Genomic DNA, 17,560 nt, shown 5'->3' with positions numbered 1-17,560 from the left:
CTTCTCCTCCATCTACTGTCTCCATCTTTTCTGTTTCCCCTCATTCTAGATTTTATTTAATGTTTAATATTGTTCCCTTTCTTTTCCTCTCTCTCTCTCCATTCCTTTCCCATCTTCCCACTCATTTTTAGTGTCCCCCATCCTCCTTTAATCTATTTCCAGCTCTTCATTCTTTTCTTAACCAATTTCATCACTTTCCTTCAATTCCTTCGACCTTCTCATCGTCAGTCTCCCCCTCCTCGATTCCCACTCACTTCCACTCTATAACTCTTCGCTTTGCAATCTTCTCACCCATAAATTTGCTTCCTGCAGTCTCTCTCAGACAACTCAACCTGGCCTGCTGGGGAAGGCTGCTAGGCAAGTCCTTTCCAGAGACTGCCATGCCTTATCCCTGTTAAAGAGCTGTTGGGGTCTCTTCCTTCTCCTCTTTCTGCCTCACAGGATTTGGGGATGGACAGCCAGGCTGCAGTGATCTTCTGAATCTTTTCCCAAAGGCAAAGGCTGGGAGCTGCCTGGCTGGGTTAGTTCAGCAGCACTAGTAAATGGGAGCAGTCAGTCACTCCACTCTCTCTGCCCGATCTCAGAGTAAAGCAGTTCCAGGAGTGGCAGGTGAGCAGCAAGACAGCCCTGCTGCTCACGGAAGACATCATTCCACTAGGCAAATGACTCATGGCTCAGTCTAGGCCTGAGATTATTTACTTGTTTGCTCTGTGTAACTAAAGCCATACTGCACACTTGCGCTGGAAGTATTCCAAATAAATAAATCAAGGACATTTTCATTTGTTTAGTCTTGGCTCAAGATTTCTAAAAATAAGTAAATAAAATAAAAAAATAGTGAGGAACTTCTGTAGAAGTAGTTATCTATGTGCTGGAATCATTTTTAGCTACTGAGGATTGCATGTGTATGTACAAACTCAAACAGATAAAGCTGAGTTCCACATTGACCGCAGGATCAAAGTTCTCTTAAACAAAACTAAATTGCAATATAACCCAGAGTTTGCTCTCTGTAATGCCTTAACAAGGTATATTTTTGTGAGGAAAAACCATGCCTAAATTACAAACAAGATATAATCTAAATATATCAGTACCTTGAAGCTGAATAGGACCTGGCTTGCAGTTTAGGAAGATGTTCTGAAAAGAATAATAAAAAACCCATTGGTTATCATCACTGTCACATCAAAAATCATTATTTTTAAAAGCAAATTTCTTTATGCCTGAAAATACAAATTTAAACAAACATTCTTTACAGCCTTAAATAGTGCTCACTCCATAATCAGACAGATGTGTATTTGGACATTTTTTCATTAGAAAGATGCAAAAACTTAAAAGGTTCTATTCAACAGTAACTCAGCCTTCAGAGTAATAACGTACACCAGCATAACAGTGGTAGAAATGCTTGAGGGTACAAAGTGTGGTTTGGGAGCAGGTGCACTGTGGTAAAGTAGCTGTAAATCCACTTGAGCAACAAGGTGGGGAATGGCAATAAAGGGTACGCACAGCAGAAATATGGGTAAAGCTAGAGCCAAAAGGGGCATGCACATTTCTTTGGCACTCATGTACATCAACACAAAGATGTAAGAGTCCTGGCTTAATTTAAGACTGCCCTTCCTCATCAACCTGGAACAGGACAGAGTCAGACATGCTACCCACCACCCACTCCAGTGAATCTCCTTTCCTGGACAGCAAATTCAGCTGGTATCTTGCATACTACAGGTGTGCACGTTAAACCTCTCCGAGCCACCTTTCACTGGATTCATACACCATAATATGGACCACAGTATTTTATCTGAATACAAAAATGCAGAGATTTCTGGGGTCACTGACATTCCTTCTCTACTCAGAGAAATTTGGAGATAGCTACAGCTAGGGCCTATCCTTTTAACATTATATTTAAATACAATCCTGCAATCCACTCACCCACTGAATTCCTCAGGTCTTCTTGAATGAATAACAGTTGCAGGATGGGTTATCTTTATCGTAATGGCATAGGTTTACAGTACTCATGAACAGTGCTTAGACATGCGACAAATATTATATGTTGTTAATTTGAAAAATATTGAATATTGAGTACCAGATAATACCACATGGGCTCCATTTAAGGACAACAACAACCAGTGCCACAGAGTCCCCTCGTGAAAGGAAGGGGAGAAAGAGAAATACAACCACCGAGCTCCCCTTCCACAAGGGGAGGGCAGAAATATCATTGCAGAGGGATCATGGTAGGATGTACAGACCTGCTGCTCTGTCCCAGAAAACTCCCATGCACTCTGCAGCTTTCATTTGCATTAATTCCTTACAATACACAACATTTCAGAAACTCAGATGCTCCAGAGCCCTCCAAGAAATGAAAACTCCAGAGTGCAGGAAATTCAGGGCTGTGTGGGGAGAAGACAAACTAGTTGTATTTTTTATTATTCATTCAAATATAAATATCTGCAAATAGCAGCTATTTGCATATACAAGACAAACTTTAGTAGAGTATTTGAACCAACTCTACATTGTACAAAATAAATGCTTTTGGGGGTTGTTTTGTTTAAGGAAATCTACTGTATTATTTCTTAAGAAAATTATTTTTATAAAAGGTATTTTTGGTTTGTTTTTAACAGTTATGTAGGATATAGGGAAAAATAGAATACCAAAAGAGAAACAAAAGAAGGCAAAAACCGCAAGTGTTGGAAAATGGGCCCTTGAAAATGTTAGCTTTTATTTAAAGCTGCTTTACAAATAAAGGCCCTGATCCTGGAAACACTTATACCAGTACTTATCAATATGCACAGGAGCAGCGCAAAGTCAACTGGATTACTCACACACATGAAGTTCAGCATATGCATAAGCATTGGCAGAATCAAGGCCAAACACTACAGGGTGAAGAGCAGGTCTTTACTTCCAGATTATAAATTCAGTTTGATAACCTTGGCTAGTGATTTTCCCAAAGAAGCAATAACTTAATAGTGTTTTGTTGTTAAACATATACTCTGTTGCATTTTCAGAAATTAAACACAACTGAACTTAAATCAGCTACTTACCTATCAGCAGATTAAGTGGAGGTCTGCACGTTGGAAAAGCATGGAGTAAATCCAATAAGCAGATATTAGGGTCTCTGATGAAACTATTGTAATCAGAGGCTCCTTGTTTGCTGCACAGCTCCTGAAGCCTTCGCTTTTCTCTGGCATCACTGGTGTATTCTACAAGAGCTCGCAAAAATGCCTAGAGGAAGAGAGAAGCAGGTTTTAATTTGGATGATTTTTACTGTTTGTATTTTCATGATGTTTTGTTCATTACCTATGTGGAGATCTGCCCAACTAGCTGGGAACAATTTGGATTGCCTGCAGGGACATCCTGTAAGTTAACAAATAATGCAATTTGCTATGTGTTACATATTTTCACCTCCCATGAAAATTTTTCCATTTCTCAGCCACCTCCTCCAGTGCCTGGGGCAGCGTAGCAGGTCACGAAATCTGATTTAGTCAGGTGGAGGATGGTGTGTACTGCTGGATAAATCTAAAACTTCTTAAAGACTTTCTGGGTGGATTTGAACCTTAATCTCTTACTTGTAAGAAAACAGCACCCTAACACATATAAACTCAAAGGAAACACGGTTTTCTAAATTACAAACACAAAGATATAAGTAAAACTTTTGAGAGGTATTATGTGCAATATTAAGTACAATATACACTGAGCAACGTAAATGCAATTATAGTATTCTACTCTGTTCTCTTATGTCCACATACAGCAATATGAAGAAATGGTTACTCACCTTCTTGTAACGGTTGTTCTTCGAGATGTGTTGTTCATGTCCATTCCAAGCAGGTGTGTGCATGCCGCGTGCACGCCAGCCGGAAGATTTTACTATAGCAGCGTCCATAGGGTCGGCTCCGGCGCCCCCTGGAGTGGGGCCCTCATGGCGCTGTATATAGGAGCCAGCCGACCCCCCCACCCCCTCAGTTCCTTCTTGCCGATACTCCGACAGAGGGGTAGGAGGGTGGATACTGGAATGGACATGAACAACACATCTCAAAGAACAATCGTTACAAGAAGGTGAGTAACCGTTTCTTCTTCTTCGAGTGATTGTTCATGTCCATTCCAAGCAGGTGACTCACAAGCCCGAGTCTAGGTGGTGGGGTCGGAGGTCACTGCAGACTGGAGGACTGCGCGGCCAAATGCAGCATCCTCTCTGGCTTGGTGAGTGATGGCGTAGTGCACCGTAAAGGTGTGGATTGAGGACCAGGTGGCCGCTCTACAAATTTCCTGCGTTGGGACATGGGCCAGGAACGCGGCTGAAGAGGCCTGCGCTCTTGTGGAGTGGGCCGTGACAGGTGGGGCTGGTATATTGTCCCGACTGTAGCACTCCCGGATGCAGGTTCTGATCCAAGCCGAGATCCGCTGTGACATGACTGGGAGCCCTTTCCTACTGTCGGCCATGGCAACGAAAAGTTGGGTCGACTTCCTGAAGGATCTCGTCCTTTCGATATAGAACGCGAGAGCCCTGCGAATGTCCAGAGAATGCAGCCTCCGCTCCTTAGCCGAGGAATGTAGTTTGGGATAAAACACAGGGAGAAAAATGTCTTGACCCATGTGAAATGTGGAAACCACCTTAGGCAGGAACGCTGGGTGCGGCCTGAGTTGGACCTTGTCCTTGTGGAAGACGGTGTATGGAGGTTCAGATGTTAGAGCTCTGAGTTCCGATACTCTCCGGGCTGATGTGATAGCCACCAAGAACGTGACCTTATATGAGAGAGGTATAACAGCGAGCATGAAGCCAGCGGCTCGAATGGGGGCCCCGTGAGGACAGACAGGACCAAATTGAGGTCCCAAGCAGGGACAGGTTGATGGATGTGCAGGAACAATCTGTCAAGGCCCTTAAGGAATCATCCAACGAGTGGGTTCACAAACACTGAGGTCCCCCTGTCTCCAGGGTGGAACACGGAGATTGCAGCAAGGTGTACTCAAACCGACGAGAGAGTTAGTCCCAGATGTCTCAGATGTAGCAAATAGTCCAATATGAGAGGGACCGGGGCAAGCAAGGGGGCCTGACCTCGTTGTGTAGCCCAGAGGGAGAAGCGCTTCCACTTGGCCAAGTACGTGGTCCTTGTTGAGGGCTTCCCATGAGGGAGCAGAATTGACGATACTTCCTGTTCTCGTTGGAGGCAAACAAGTCCACCTGGGGATGACCCCAGAGTTAGAAAATTGAGAGAACTATATCCCAGCGGATAGACCACTCGTGGCCCTGGATCGAGTGGCTGAGGGCGTCTGTGAGCGCGTTGTGCATGCCCGGGAGGTAGGATGCTGTCAGGGGAATTACGTTCTGTACGCAAAAGTCCCATAATGCGAGGGGCTCCTGGCAAAGGGGAGAGGAGCGAGCACCACCCTGTTTGTTGATATAAAACATCATTGGAGTATTGTCTGTGAGGCAGAAACGCACCTGCCTGCCAGCTGGGACTTGAATGCTATGCAATTCCCTGACATTGATGTGCAGTGACAGATCCTCCTGCGACCAAAGACCTTGTGTTCTGAGGTGGCCCAGATGTGCACCCCATCTCCGATCCGATGCGTCCGTTACCAGGGACAGGGAGGGTTCGGGGTCCAGGAAAGGAACTCCCGCGCAGACCACCTGGGGGTCTAGCCACCATTGAAGGGAGTCCAACACCGGCGGAGGTAACGTCACCACTGATTCTAGGGAGTCCCTGACTGGCCGATAAACCCGTATCAACCAAGATTGGAGTGGGCACAGTCTGAGCCTGGCGTGTCTCACCACGTAGGTACCTGCTGCCATGTGTCCTAGTAATTTGAGGCAGCTTCTTACTGTGGTGGTAGGGTAACTTTGGAGGCCGAGAATGATGTTGGATATAGTTCGGAATCTGGCCTCTGGGAGATATGCCCTGGCTTGTGTCGAGTCCAGAACTGCTCCTATGAATTCAATTTTTTGAGTTGGAGACAGTGTGGACTTGGCCTCGTTGAGTAAGAGGCCGAGTGAGCGGAAGGTCTGCCTGATGAAGACCACCTGAGCCTCCACTAGTGCCTTGGTCCTGCCCTGGATGAGCCAGTTGTCCAGGTAGGGAAACACTTGGATCCCGTGTCTGCGCAGGAAGGCTGCCACGACTGCTATGCACTTTGTGAAGACCCTTGGGGCTGCTGACAGACCAAAGGGCAGAACCGTAAACTGAAGATGAACGTTGCCCACGAGAAACCTGAGGTAACGCCTGTGCTGAGGGATTATCGTGATATGAAAGTATGCGTCCTTTAAGTTGAGGGCGGCATACCAGTCTCCTGGATCCATGGAAGGAATGATGGAGGACAGGGAGACCATGCGGAACTTGAGTTTCCTCACAAACTTGTTGAGACGCCGCAAGTCCAGAATAGGTCTGAGACCCCCTTTCACTTTCGGAATTAGGAAATATCGAGAATAGAAGCCCTTGCCCCGTAGCTCCTGCGGAACCTCCTCCACTGCCCCTGAAGCGAGGAGGGGCTGAACTTCTTGAAGTAGAAGTTGCTCATGAGAGGGGTCCCTGAAGCGGGACGGGGAGGGAGGCTGGTGGGGCGGGAGGGAGGAGAACTGGATAGAATATCCCTCCTCTACCGTGCGCAGCACCCAAGCATCCAACGTGATCTGGGCCCACGCACAATAGAAGGGGGACAGGCGTGACGAAAAGGTAAGGTTGAACGGATCCAGGGTTCTGACTGGCAGGTCGTCCTCGACCAAGCCATCAAAATGGTGGTCTAGGCCCCTGTGTAGGCCTTGGTTGGGCAGATGACTGTCCGAAAGGCTGCTGTTGTTGCCTCCTCCTGCCCGTTCTCAGCCTTCTGCACGAGGCATCTCCTCAGTTTTGAGGCTGGTATGGTCGAGGGGCCTGCGGCGGCCTGAACTGCCTACCCTGGGTAACAGGGGTGTGTAGGCCTAAGGAGCAGAGGGTGGTCCGCAAATCCTTTAGGCTATGTAGCCTCTTATCAGTCTTTTCTGAGAAGAGCGTGGGCCCTTCAAAGGGCAGGTCCTGGATCGTTTGTTGGACCTCGTGAGGGAGGCCGGAAACTTGAAGCCAGGCCCCGCGCCTCATGACCACACCAGTAGCCAGCGTGCGTGAGGCTGAATCAGCCGCGTCCAAGGCCACCTGGAGGGAAGCACGGGTAATCAATCTTCCCTCTTCAACCAGGGCCAAAAACTCGGTTCATGAGTCCTGTGGGAGGAGGTCCGTGAACCTAGACAAAGCCGAGCACGTGTTGTGTCCATACCGGCTCACTATGGCTTGCTGATTGGCAATGCGCAACTGCAGGCCCCCCATTGAATATATCTTGCGCCCGAACAGGTCCAACTTCTTAGCCTCTCTATTTTTAGGAGCAGCCCCCTGGAAACCCTGGCATTCCCTCTGGTTGGCCGCATCTACCACTAGGGAGTCCGGTGGGGGGGGGTGTATAAAGATGTTCATACCCCTTGGTTGGAACAAAATATCGCCTCTCAGTCCTTTTGGCCGTAGGGGCCAATGAGGCTGGAGTTTGCCACAAGGTGCGGGTTGTGTCTGTAATGGTCTTTATGAGAGGTAGGGCTACCCTAGACGGACCTGACGGGGCCAGGATGTCAATCACAGGATCTGTGTCCACCTCGATCTACTCGGTCTGTATCGAGAGGCTCTGGGCTGCTCGAGTAAGGAGCTGTTGGAGGATCCTATTGTCCTCTAGGTCCGTGCCGCTGAAGTTCCCGCTACTGCCTCGTCCGGAGATGAAGAGGAAGATGTCCCACGCAGAGGCCCTTCATCTACCACGTCTCCCTCTGTGAGGGCCTGCGGCATACGGTACTCAGGCTGCGCGGCCGGTGCGGGCTCAAGATGCGGCACTGCGGCCAGTACCGGGGTCGCCACCGAACGACGAGGAGTGCTGGACGGTGCCTGCGCTGTTGGGAGCAAAGTCAGTGCCGTTGTTTGACCAGGGGGTGCAGTGTCCCCTTGTGGCACACTCCTGTCAGACGGCGGTGCCGTTGGTGGTGGCATTAGCGGCGGGGGCGCAGATGTTGAGGAAACAGAAGCGGTTTGTGAGCGGGGCCCATACGCCTGACCCACTGACTGATGGTAGGCCCACAGTGTCCAGAACGGCCACTGTGGGGGCGGTTGCCACTGCTGATGCTGATGCCACTGCGGTGGGTACGGGTGGGTGCTCGTACACGAGGACTATCGCCTGCTCCTCAATCTGTTAGAGCGGTACGAGTCCGCCTCTGAGTCAGAAGTCTCTGAATATGAGGACATAGGGGGCGCGGTACCCACTGTCGCCAGAGGGGGTGCTTGCACCAGTACCGCTAACGTGACGCGGCGTGGAGAGCGTGGTGAGCGCATCGCCGGTTTGCCCCTAGAGTGGTAATGGGGCCAAGCGGTAGCTGGAGGTTCTCTGCACCGGTGTGGCGACTCCGGCACCGGGAGGCTCAAGAGGTCTGATGCGGCCTCGAACGCCTCCAGCGTCGATGGGAGGCGCACCTCCTCCATCGTGTCCGGGGATCTATGCCTTTCTGGACTCGATTTTGCTTTCTCCGGGGCAGGAGTCAACGGGATGGCCGGATGGGTCTGCTGCACGAGTTGTCCTGTAACACTCGTGGATGGCGCCGGACCTTTAGAGTCCCGGTGGGGAGATTGTTCCCTCAGCGGCCTGTTCTTTTTAACTGGCACTGGCGATGGAGAGCGGCGTCTTGTAGAAGATGGTTTCTTATGCGCCGACTCTCTCCGGTGCTGGGGTTTCAGGGCCTTGGCCTCACGACTTATCTCCGGTGCCGGGGCACTGCGCACCGAGGATTAAGTGCTGGGTGCCGGCTCGGAAGGCCCGGGATCCGATTGCAGCCGCAATGCCACCTCCATTAGGAGGACTTTAAGTCTCTGCTCTCTATCTTTGAGAGTCCTGGGGCGAAAAGCCCTGCAGATAGTGCACCTATCCCTTTGATGGGTCTCTCCGAGGCACCTTAAGCACGAAGAGTGCGGGTCACTCTTTGGCATAAATTTCCTACGGTCCCGGCAGAGTTTGAACCCTAGGGACCAGGGCATGCCCCAACGGGGTGACGTAAAATTGGGGAAACCCCCCAACTAATCTAACTAGCTAACACTAAACAACAAACTAACTAATTAACTAAACTACAGAACACTGCCACGATTGCTGAAGAGAAAGCAAAGTTCCAGCTAGCCGTCACCGGCGGTAAGAAGGAACTGAGGGGGTGGGGGGGTATAGTAAAATCTTCCGGCTGGCGTGCACGTGGTGCGCACACACCTGCTTGGAATGGACATGAACAATCACTCGAAGAAGAACTTTCCTACAGAAAAATAAGTTGTGTATTGTAAGACAGTGAAAATCATGTTTAAAATATTTGCAGTGTTGCACTTTCAGTGACATTCAAATATACACAGTATATAAAAAGAAACACGTGAACTAAAATATTGTGTAATCAGAATTTGTATTCTTAAAAAAAAGACTTTGAGTTTGCTCAAATTACATTCTAGCACCAAACCTCTGCAGAAAGTAACAGTTTTGACTACAAAGCTATATAAAGCATGTTGTGCACTGAACAGACTATAAAGCAGATGGGTTATGAAAATTGTCTTGGGTGGTATTCCCTAACCACTACTCTATTTACTCTCATTGCTGACACAAATTTTGCAAAACGGTTTAATGCAGTTTTGAAAGGTTAAGCCAATTAAAAGGCTTTCTTATACGGAATGTTGTGCAATACTGACATCTAGTGGATCCTGCTGTAAAAACTACTCCACCCGAATGAGTAAGGCACATTCAAAAATGCATTTCATTTAATTTTCCCCTAAGTGTATCCCCAACTGTGTTTTAATAGAACTGTATAGTACTGTTGCATTTTTTTAAATTTTCTGCTATTTCCAGGCATTAAGTGTAAAGGAAGTAATTTTCATTGGTTGTGAAATCAAATTCCCCAGCTGTACTGGCTCAGCTGGAAAATCTGTGGTGCATTTTTCCAAGTTATTGCAGAATTAAAGAACATTGGAGTTATGATTAAAATAAAAAACATTCTGGATTGTTTGGATGTAGCAGCCCACCCATTTCTTGTAATAATACTGCAGCTGTAACATGTACAGGATAACTCTGGTTAGCAAGCACAGCTTCGATTATACACTTATGGCTAAATTCTGCCATCCTCATGTTGAAGTAGCACCATATTCCATGAGAAGTACCATTTATTTCAATGGGACCACTAACTGAGCAAGGTCCTACTGAAGGTGAGTAAGGTTATCAGAACCTGGTCCTTAATTATATGCCTCATGTGGCTTGCCTGGTAAAGGTGAAGCGGCTAAAAGAGGAAACCTTTTTTTAAAAGTTACAAAATAAATGTGTGCCTGCTTATTGATAATGGCTTGTACATGAAGAAATAGGGCAGTGTAAGAAGACAGATGAGAACAGATTTACTACAGACAGCACAACTAGGTAGTTTTGCAACACAACAAAACTGTTTTATTGTTAGATGTCAGATCAACTGCAGTCAGTTCATTTTAAGCTTAATGGATCTACTCAGGTCAATGCCCTATAAACTAAGGGTATGTCTACACTGCACACTCATCTCAGCAGCGTGTAGAGCAGTGGTCCCCAACCTTTTTCGTCTGGCGGGTGCGAGACAACGAGCCACGGAGGACTGTGGCAGCGGACGAACATCCGCCGAAATGCCGCCAACAAGTGTCAATGTCAATAGGTGTTGCCGCCGAAATACTGCTGAAAATCGACGGCATTTCAGCGGCGACGCCTATTGACGTTGCCACTTGTCAGAGGCATTTTGGCGGATGCTCGTCCGCCGGCCAGTATACGGGTGCACTTAGACGCTCCGGCAGGTGCCATGGCGCCCGTGGGCACCGTGTTGGGGACCCCTGGTGTAGAGTACATAAACTGCACCCCACCCAGCATGCATAAACACAGCAGTGTAGACAGTGAGACATGGCTTAGGTATATAAAGACACGTCTGAACCCTGTGTGTATGTATCCTACACAGCTCTCTACATGCCAAAGCAGTGCCTTCTCCAGCTACACTGCTATTTTTAGCAGTTTTTTGTCCCACTCCCAAACCTTTCCCTGCCAGAGAGCTCCTGGAGCTTTTCCCCTTTACCTCCCCACTGCCAGAGCCTTTCACTGCTGCATGTGGCTACATACCACAACGTGGACGCAGACTGCTTTTCACCGCAGCATGTAGCTATGCATACGCTGCATGCCATCACCACTGGTGTGCAGTGTAGACATACCTTAGGTTTCTGCCCCTGATAGCACAACTGGTCTCCATATATCATTTACCCTCTTGGTCCCTTAATAAGAGGTCATACTTTTTTTTTGGTAGATCAAACACTTGAATTTGTTTATATAAAGTACATGTGACTATTAAGAAAATCATTTGCACACACAGAAAGAAGAGTACAGTTTCAACACTTAATCATAGAATACCAGGGTTGGAAGGGACCTCAGGAGGTCATCTAATCCAACGCCCTGCTCAAAGCAGGACCAATCCCCAGTTTTTGCCCTGATCCCTAAATGGCCCCCCTCAAGGACTGAACTCACAACCCTAGGCATAGCAGGCCAATGCTCAAACCACTGGACGACCCTGCCCCCTACATAGCTGTATGTAGTGGGTAGTCTTTGGCCTTGTCTACACTACGAGAGTAGTTCGATTTTACTTAAATCGAATATTTGGAATCGATATTGCAAAGTCGAACGTGTGTGTCCACACTAAGGACAGTAATTCGACTTTGTGAGTCCACACTAACGGGGAAAGCGTCGACATTGGAAGCGGTGCACTGAGGGCAGCTATCCCACAGTTCCCGGAGTCCCCGCCGCCCATTGGAATTCTGGGTGGAGCCGCAAATGCCTTCTGGGTAAAAAAAAAAGGGGCCAGGGTGCTTTTGGGTAACTGTCGTCATCCGTCCATCACTCCCGCCCTCCCTCCCTCCCTGAAAGCGCCGGCGGGAAATCATTTCGCGCACTTTTCAAGTCATTGACAGCGCGGACGCCACAGCACTGTGAGCATGGAGCCCGCTGCAACCATCGCTGCAGTTGTGGCCGCTCTCAACGCCTCGCAGCTTATCATACAGGTTGCCCTGAGGCAGATGCAGAAAAGTCAGGCGAGGAGGCTACGTCAATGCGGTGATGGCCTGAAGTCTGAGAGTAGCACAGACCTCTCAGAAAGCAGGGGACCCAGCGCCGAGGACATCACGGTGGCAATGGGTCATGTTGATGCCGTGGAACGGCGATTCTGGGCACGGGAAACAAGCACTGAGTGGTGGGACCGCATAGTGCTGCAGGTCTGGGATGAATCACAGTGGCTGCGAAACTTCCGCATGCGGAAGGGAACTTTCCTTGAACTTTGTGAGTTGCTGTCCCCTGCCCTGAAGCGCAATGACACCCGGATGCGACCAGCCCTGACTGTCCAGAAGCGAGTGGCCATAGCCCTCTGGAAGCTTGCAACGCCTGACTGCTACCGGTCAGTCGCGAGCCAGTTTGGGGTGGGCAAATCTACCGTGGGGGTTGTTGTGATGCAAGTAGCCAAGGCAATCATTGATGTACTGCTGCCAAAGGTAGTGACCCTGGGAAACTTGGAGGCGATCATAGATGGCTTCGCAGCGATGGGATTCCCAAACTGCGGTGGGGCCATAGATGGAACTCACATCCCTATCCTGGCACCGGACCACCAGGCCAGCCAGTACATTAACAGAAAGGGCTACTTTTCCATGGTGCTGCAAGCACTGGTGGACCACAGGGGACGTTTTACCAACATCAATGTCGGATGGCCGGGCAAGGTTCATGACGCTCGTGTTTTCAGGAACTCTGGTCTGTTTAGACGGCTGCAGCAAGGTATTTACTTCCCGGACCACAAAATAACTGTTGGGGATGTGGAGATGCCTATAGTCATCCTCGGGGACCCAGCCTACCCGCTAATGCCCTGGCTCATGAAGCCCTATACAGGTGCCCTGGACACTGAAAAAGAACTCTTCAACTACCGGCTGAGCAAGTGCAGAATGGTGGTGGAGTGTGCTTTTGGACGTCTCAAGGGGAGATGGAGAAGCTTGCTGACTCGCTGTGATCTCAGCGAAACCAATATCCCCATTGTTATAGCAGCTTGCTGTGTGCTCCACAATCTCTGTGAGAGCAAGGGGGAGACCTTTATGGCGGGGTGGGAGGTTGAGGAAATTAGCCTGGCTGCTGATTACTCACAGCCAGACAGCCGGGCGATTAGAAGAGACCAGCGGGAAGCGCTGTGCATCCGGGAGGCTTTGAAAGCAAAGTTCCTGAGTGAGCAGGGTAACCTGTGACTTTCTAATTTTGTGTACAGAGAAGCCTTCACCCCACTTCCAACACACGTTTCAAAATAAAAATAGTTCTACTTTGTTAAAGCACACCGTTTTCTTTAATACTGTTTTCGCGGGAATTTTTAAAAACTGGGACGCAGACTGTGGTGCGGAGCGGGTGTAGTGTAGTCGCGCGAATGCAGCTTCTAAACTCAAGGACTGACAGGCTCCGCTGCGGTGGGATGGTTCTTTCAACGGAGCCTGTCACCCCTCCTGATAGGGACTGTGTGTATGGGGGGTCTATGTGACTTTGTGGCAGGGGGGGGACGGTTACAGATCCCCTGCTGTGTGGCTCTGTGATCCTGCCTAAGGACCGCCGCTTAAGATCTCTAACTGCCCTCCCCTGCCACAAAGTCACAGAGCAACCCACCCCCCACCACATAACATGAAAAGAACCTCCCAGACTAACCAGGGTAAGTAGTCACTGCATCACTGCACTATGTATGTGCCCTGCTGCTGTGCCTGCCCCCGACTATGTACCCTGCCAAAGGTGACTGTCCTGTCCAATTACCAACCCCCTTTCCCCCCCTCCTCCAAAAGAACATGATGGAAACAGTAGTTAACAGAAACATATTTTTTATTATCAACTACACATGGGACTGGGAAGTGAAACTTGGACGGGGGCTTGTGTCAGGCGGGAAGGAAAGAACTTGTCAAACTTTGGGGAATGAGAGCCTTCTGCTGCTCGAGCTCTCTGCAAGGGTGGAGTGAGAGTTAGCAGGGACTCTGCCGCCTCTCCTTCTGTGCACTTTGGGTGAAGGGAGTATGGGACTTGGTGGCGGGGGAGGGCGGTTAGAGATGGACTGCAGCGGGGCTCTGTCCTCCTGCCTCCGTTCCTGCAGAACATCCACAAGGCGCCGGAGCGTGTCCGTTTGCTCCCTCAGTAGTCCAAGCAGGGTTTGAGTCGCCTGCTGGTCTTCCTGACGCCACCTCTCCTCCCGATCCATGTTGGCTTGGTGCATTTGGGACAAGTTCTCCCGCCACTGGGTCTGCTGTGCTGCCTGGGCTCGGGAGCAGGCTATAAGCTCTGAGAACATGTCCTCCCGTGTCCTCTTCTTCTTATGCCTAATCCTCCCTAGCCTCTGGGAGTGTGATGACAGGCTAGGTTGTGAGACAGTCGCAGATGGGGCTGTGGGAATGGGAAAAAGGGAGTGAATTCCTCAGAAAGATAAATGTAGTTGTGAACAAAGAACATAGTCTTTCTCTGTGAACAGGACCATGCACAGCACCTATCACATGCGCACTCAGCACAAGGTCGAATTCTCGGCCTTCGCATTCAGTGTCTGGGGTTTTGCAGAGCACTTTTGAGAACCCTGTCAGGACAACGGAATTGCTCTTGCACGCAGACATGGTAAGCCGTAGATTCGTGGCAGCTTAAAACTTTAATATTAGCAATGGCCTCATTTCACATTGAAATCAATGTCGGTCCCTGCTGCCAGCAATCCGGCAAGCAGGAAGTCTGCTCCTGTCCCACACCCTCGCGGCTGTCCCCGGGAACGATCCCTTTCGGCTGACCCTCTCCCGCCTCCACCGCGTGGCTGCAAACCAGCGGTTACAGTTCTGTAAAGGAACGGTAAAGCAGTCCCAACACTAACATTCCCCTACCTCATTCAAAGCAGGTCATCATGAGCGACATCACCCTCATGAGGATCTCTGAGAGCGACAGACAGAGAATGCTCCGGGAAAGCCTTCAAAGACCAGGGCCGTATGCCGCCATGCTGTGCCAAGCAATGATTCCGGAGTACTTGCTAGTCTCGTGGCGCGGCAACGTGTCCTACTACGGAGGACCCAATAAGGCCGCTCTCCCCAAGAACCTAATGCAGCGGATTTCAAATTACCTGCAGGAGAGCTTCCTTGAGATGTCCCAGGAGGATTTCTGCTCCATCCCCGGACATATAGACCGCATCTTACTGTAGCTGCAGTAGCAGGGACTAAACAGTAGAGCGGCTTGGGCAGGACAATCATGCAAAACCGGACATTGCTAGATTTTTTTCAAATAGTTGCACTGCCCATGACTGAACCGTTAAGTTAATCAAACTAATCATGAGAAACCCATTTTTTAAATTGTTAATAATCATGTTCTGTTACAAATAAATGTTTAGATGTTTACAACACTTACTGGATGATCCTTCACCAGATTCTGTGTCCGGGGTAACGGCTGGGGAGGGTTGGTAGGGGATCTCTGTAAGGGTGATGAAGAGATCCTGGCTGTCGGGGAAATCAGCGTTGTGAGCGCTGTCGACTGCCTCGTCCTCCTCATCTCCTTCCTCATCTTCCCCGTCCGGTAACATGTGCGAGGATCCGGCCGTGGACACTATCCCATCCTCAGAGTCCACAGTCAGTGGTGGGGTAGTGGTGGCGGCCGCACCGAGGATGGAATGCAGTGCCTCGTAGAAACGGGATGTCTGGGGATGGGATCCGGAGCGTCCGTTTGCCTCTTTGGTCTTCTGGTAGCCTTGCCTCAGCTCCTTGATTTTCACGCGGCACTGCGTTACATCCCGGCTGTATCCTCTCTCTGCCATGTCTTTAGAGATCTTCTCATAGATCTTTGCATTCCGTCTTTTGGATCGCAGCTCGGAAAGCACGGACTCATCGCCCCACACAGCGATGAGATCCAAGACTCCCCGATCAGTCCATGCTGGGGCCCTCTTTCTATTCTGAGATTGCACTGCCATCAGTGCTGGAGAGCTCTGCATCGTTGCCAGTGCTGCTGAGCTCGCCACGATGTCCAGACAGGAAATGAGATTCAAACTGGCCAGACAGGAAAAGGAATTCAAATTCAAATTTTCCCGGGGCTTTTCCTGTGTGGCAGTTCAGAACATCCGAGCTCTTACTGCTGTCCAGAGCGTCAACAGAGTGGTGCACTGTGGGATAGCTCCTGGAGCTATTAGCGTCGATTTCCATCCACACCTAGCCTAATTCGACATGGCCATGTCGAATTTAGCGCTACTCCCCTCGTCGGGGAGGAGTACAGAAGTCGAATTAAAGAGACCTCTATGTCGAACTAAATACCTTCGCGGTGTGGACGGGTGCAGGGTTAATTCGATGTAACGGCGCTAACTTCGACATAAACGCCTAGTGTAGACCAGGCCTTTGACAAAGTCTACAGCAGCTATTCTCAAGGAGGGAAAGAAAATCAGCCTTCATTTTAAATTATTTGTTGCTGTCGTCATTTCTTATTATGGCCTGCAGAAATAGTACTATAGCTGGTCCAAAAACGATTTTTTGGTTCTCCATTTTTTGTTCTCCATTTTCAACAAAAGTGGGACAAGTAATGAGCTTAATCTGCAGCAGGGGAGATGTATGTTAGATACTAGGAAACACTTTCTCACTATAAGGATAGTTAATCACTGGAATAGGTTATCAAAGGAGGCTGTGAAATCCCTGTCACTGACAGTTTTTAAAAACAGGTTAGATAAATGCCTGTCAGGGATATTTACTCATGCCTCAGTGCCAAGGGCTCGATTAGGTGACCTCTCAAGGTCTCTTCCACATTTTCTATGATTCTATTAAATGGTTCATTTTGACTAAATAAAACATTTTTGTTTAGCTTTTAACCACTGTTAAACCTTTATTTATTTATTTTAGAGAAAATATAAGGAATCTTTTAAAACAAAAAGTCATTTCAAACTGAAAAATTTTAGAAAATGTGGCAAAATATTTCATTATCAGTTTTTCACCAAAAAATGGTAATTCAAGAAGTTTCACCAAGCTCTACATACTACCTTTGTTCCGTGTCAGATATCACAAGCAAAGAAAACCAGGGGGTGCCTTAGTGCTTGGACAGAAGACCATAGGGAATCCCAAGATTCTGCAGGAAGCAGTGTGAATAATTCAGCATATTGCATTCTTCTCTCCAAGTCGGAGCAGTGGCCCATCTAATCCAGGATCCAGTCTCTGACAATGACCAGTACCAGATTCTTTAATGGTGTAGAGAAACCCTGTTGTAAACAGCCAACCCACTGGGGAAGTTTCTTCCTATCCCTCATTAGGGAATAGATTATGCCGTGAAACATGAGGGTTTATATACCCATTGTTTTTTTAATATTTTATCCTATGTAATTAGAGCTGGTAAAAAAGGAAAAAGTATTATTTTTCAAATTTTTTATTTTTTGGAAGTGAGATTTTAATTAAAAAAAATTCCATCCAGCTCCAATCTAGTGTAACTGTGAATGTTCAAATGTCCAGTCCCTTTTTGAATATTAAATTGTTTTTAAATTTCTCTTCCTATGAAAGACTCTCCATTCCTC

The 17,560-nt window shown here is 48.5% G+C and overlaps 1 protein-coding gene across 6 annotated transcripts in view; it reads right to left on the bottom strand.

The window, feature by feature from the left end:
* The window catches only part of MTRR (5-methyltetrahydrofolate-homocysteine methyltransferase reductase), a 122,959-nt gene that overhangs the window by 42,163 nt on the left and 63,236 nt on the right, over positions 1 to 17,560 (bottom strand). For all 6 annotated transcript variants that reach the window (XM_034761519.1, XM_034761517.1, XM_034761520.1 and 3 more), the window contains 2 exons: positions 3,027 to 3,207; positions 1,089 to 1,131 (listed from right to left, as the gene is read on the bottom strand). In XM_034761519.1, the coding sequence (XP_034617410.1) occupies positions 1,089 to 1,131; positions 3,027 to 3,207 (224 nt within the window). The remainder of the gene's footprint in view (positions 1 to 1,088; positions 1,132 to 3,026; positions 3,208 to 17,560) is intronic.

Source organism: Trachemys scripta, chromosome 2 (genome assembly GCF_013100865.1).
Source record: "Trachemys scripta elegans isolate TJP31775 chromosome 2, CAS_Tse_1.0, whole genome shotgun sequence".
Lineage (NCBI taxonomy): Eukaryota > Metazoa > Chordata > Testudines > Emydidae > Trachemys > Trachemys scripta.
Note: the sequence above shows the minus strand (reverse complement) of the source record. Positions and strands in the feature narration are given on the sequence as shown.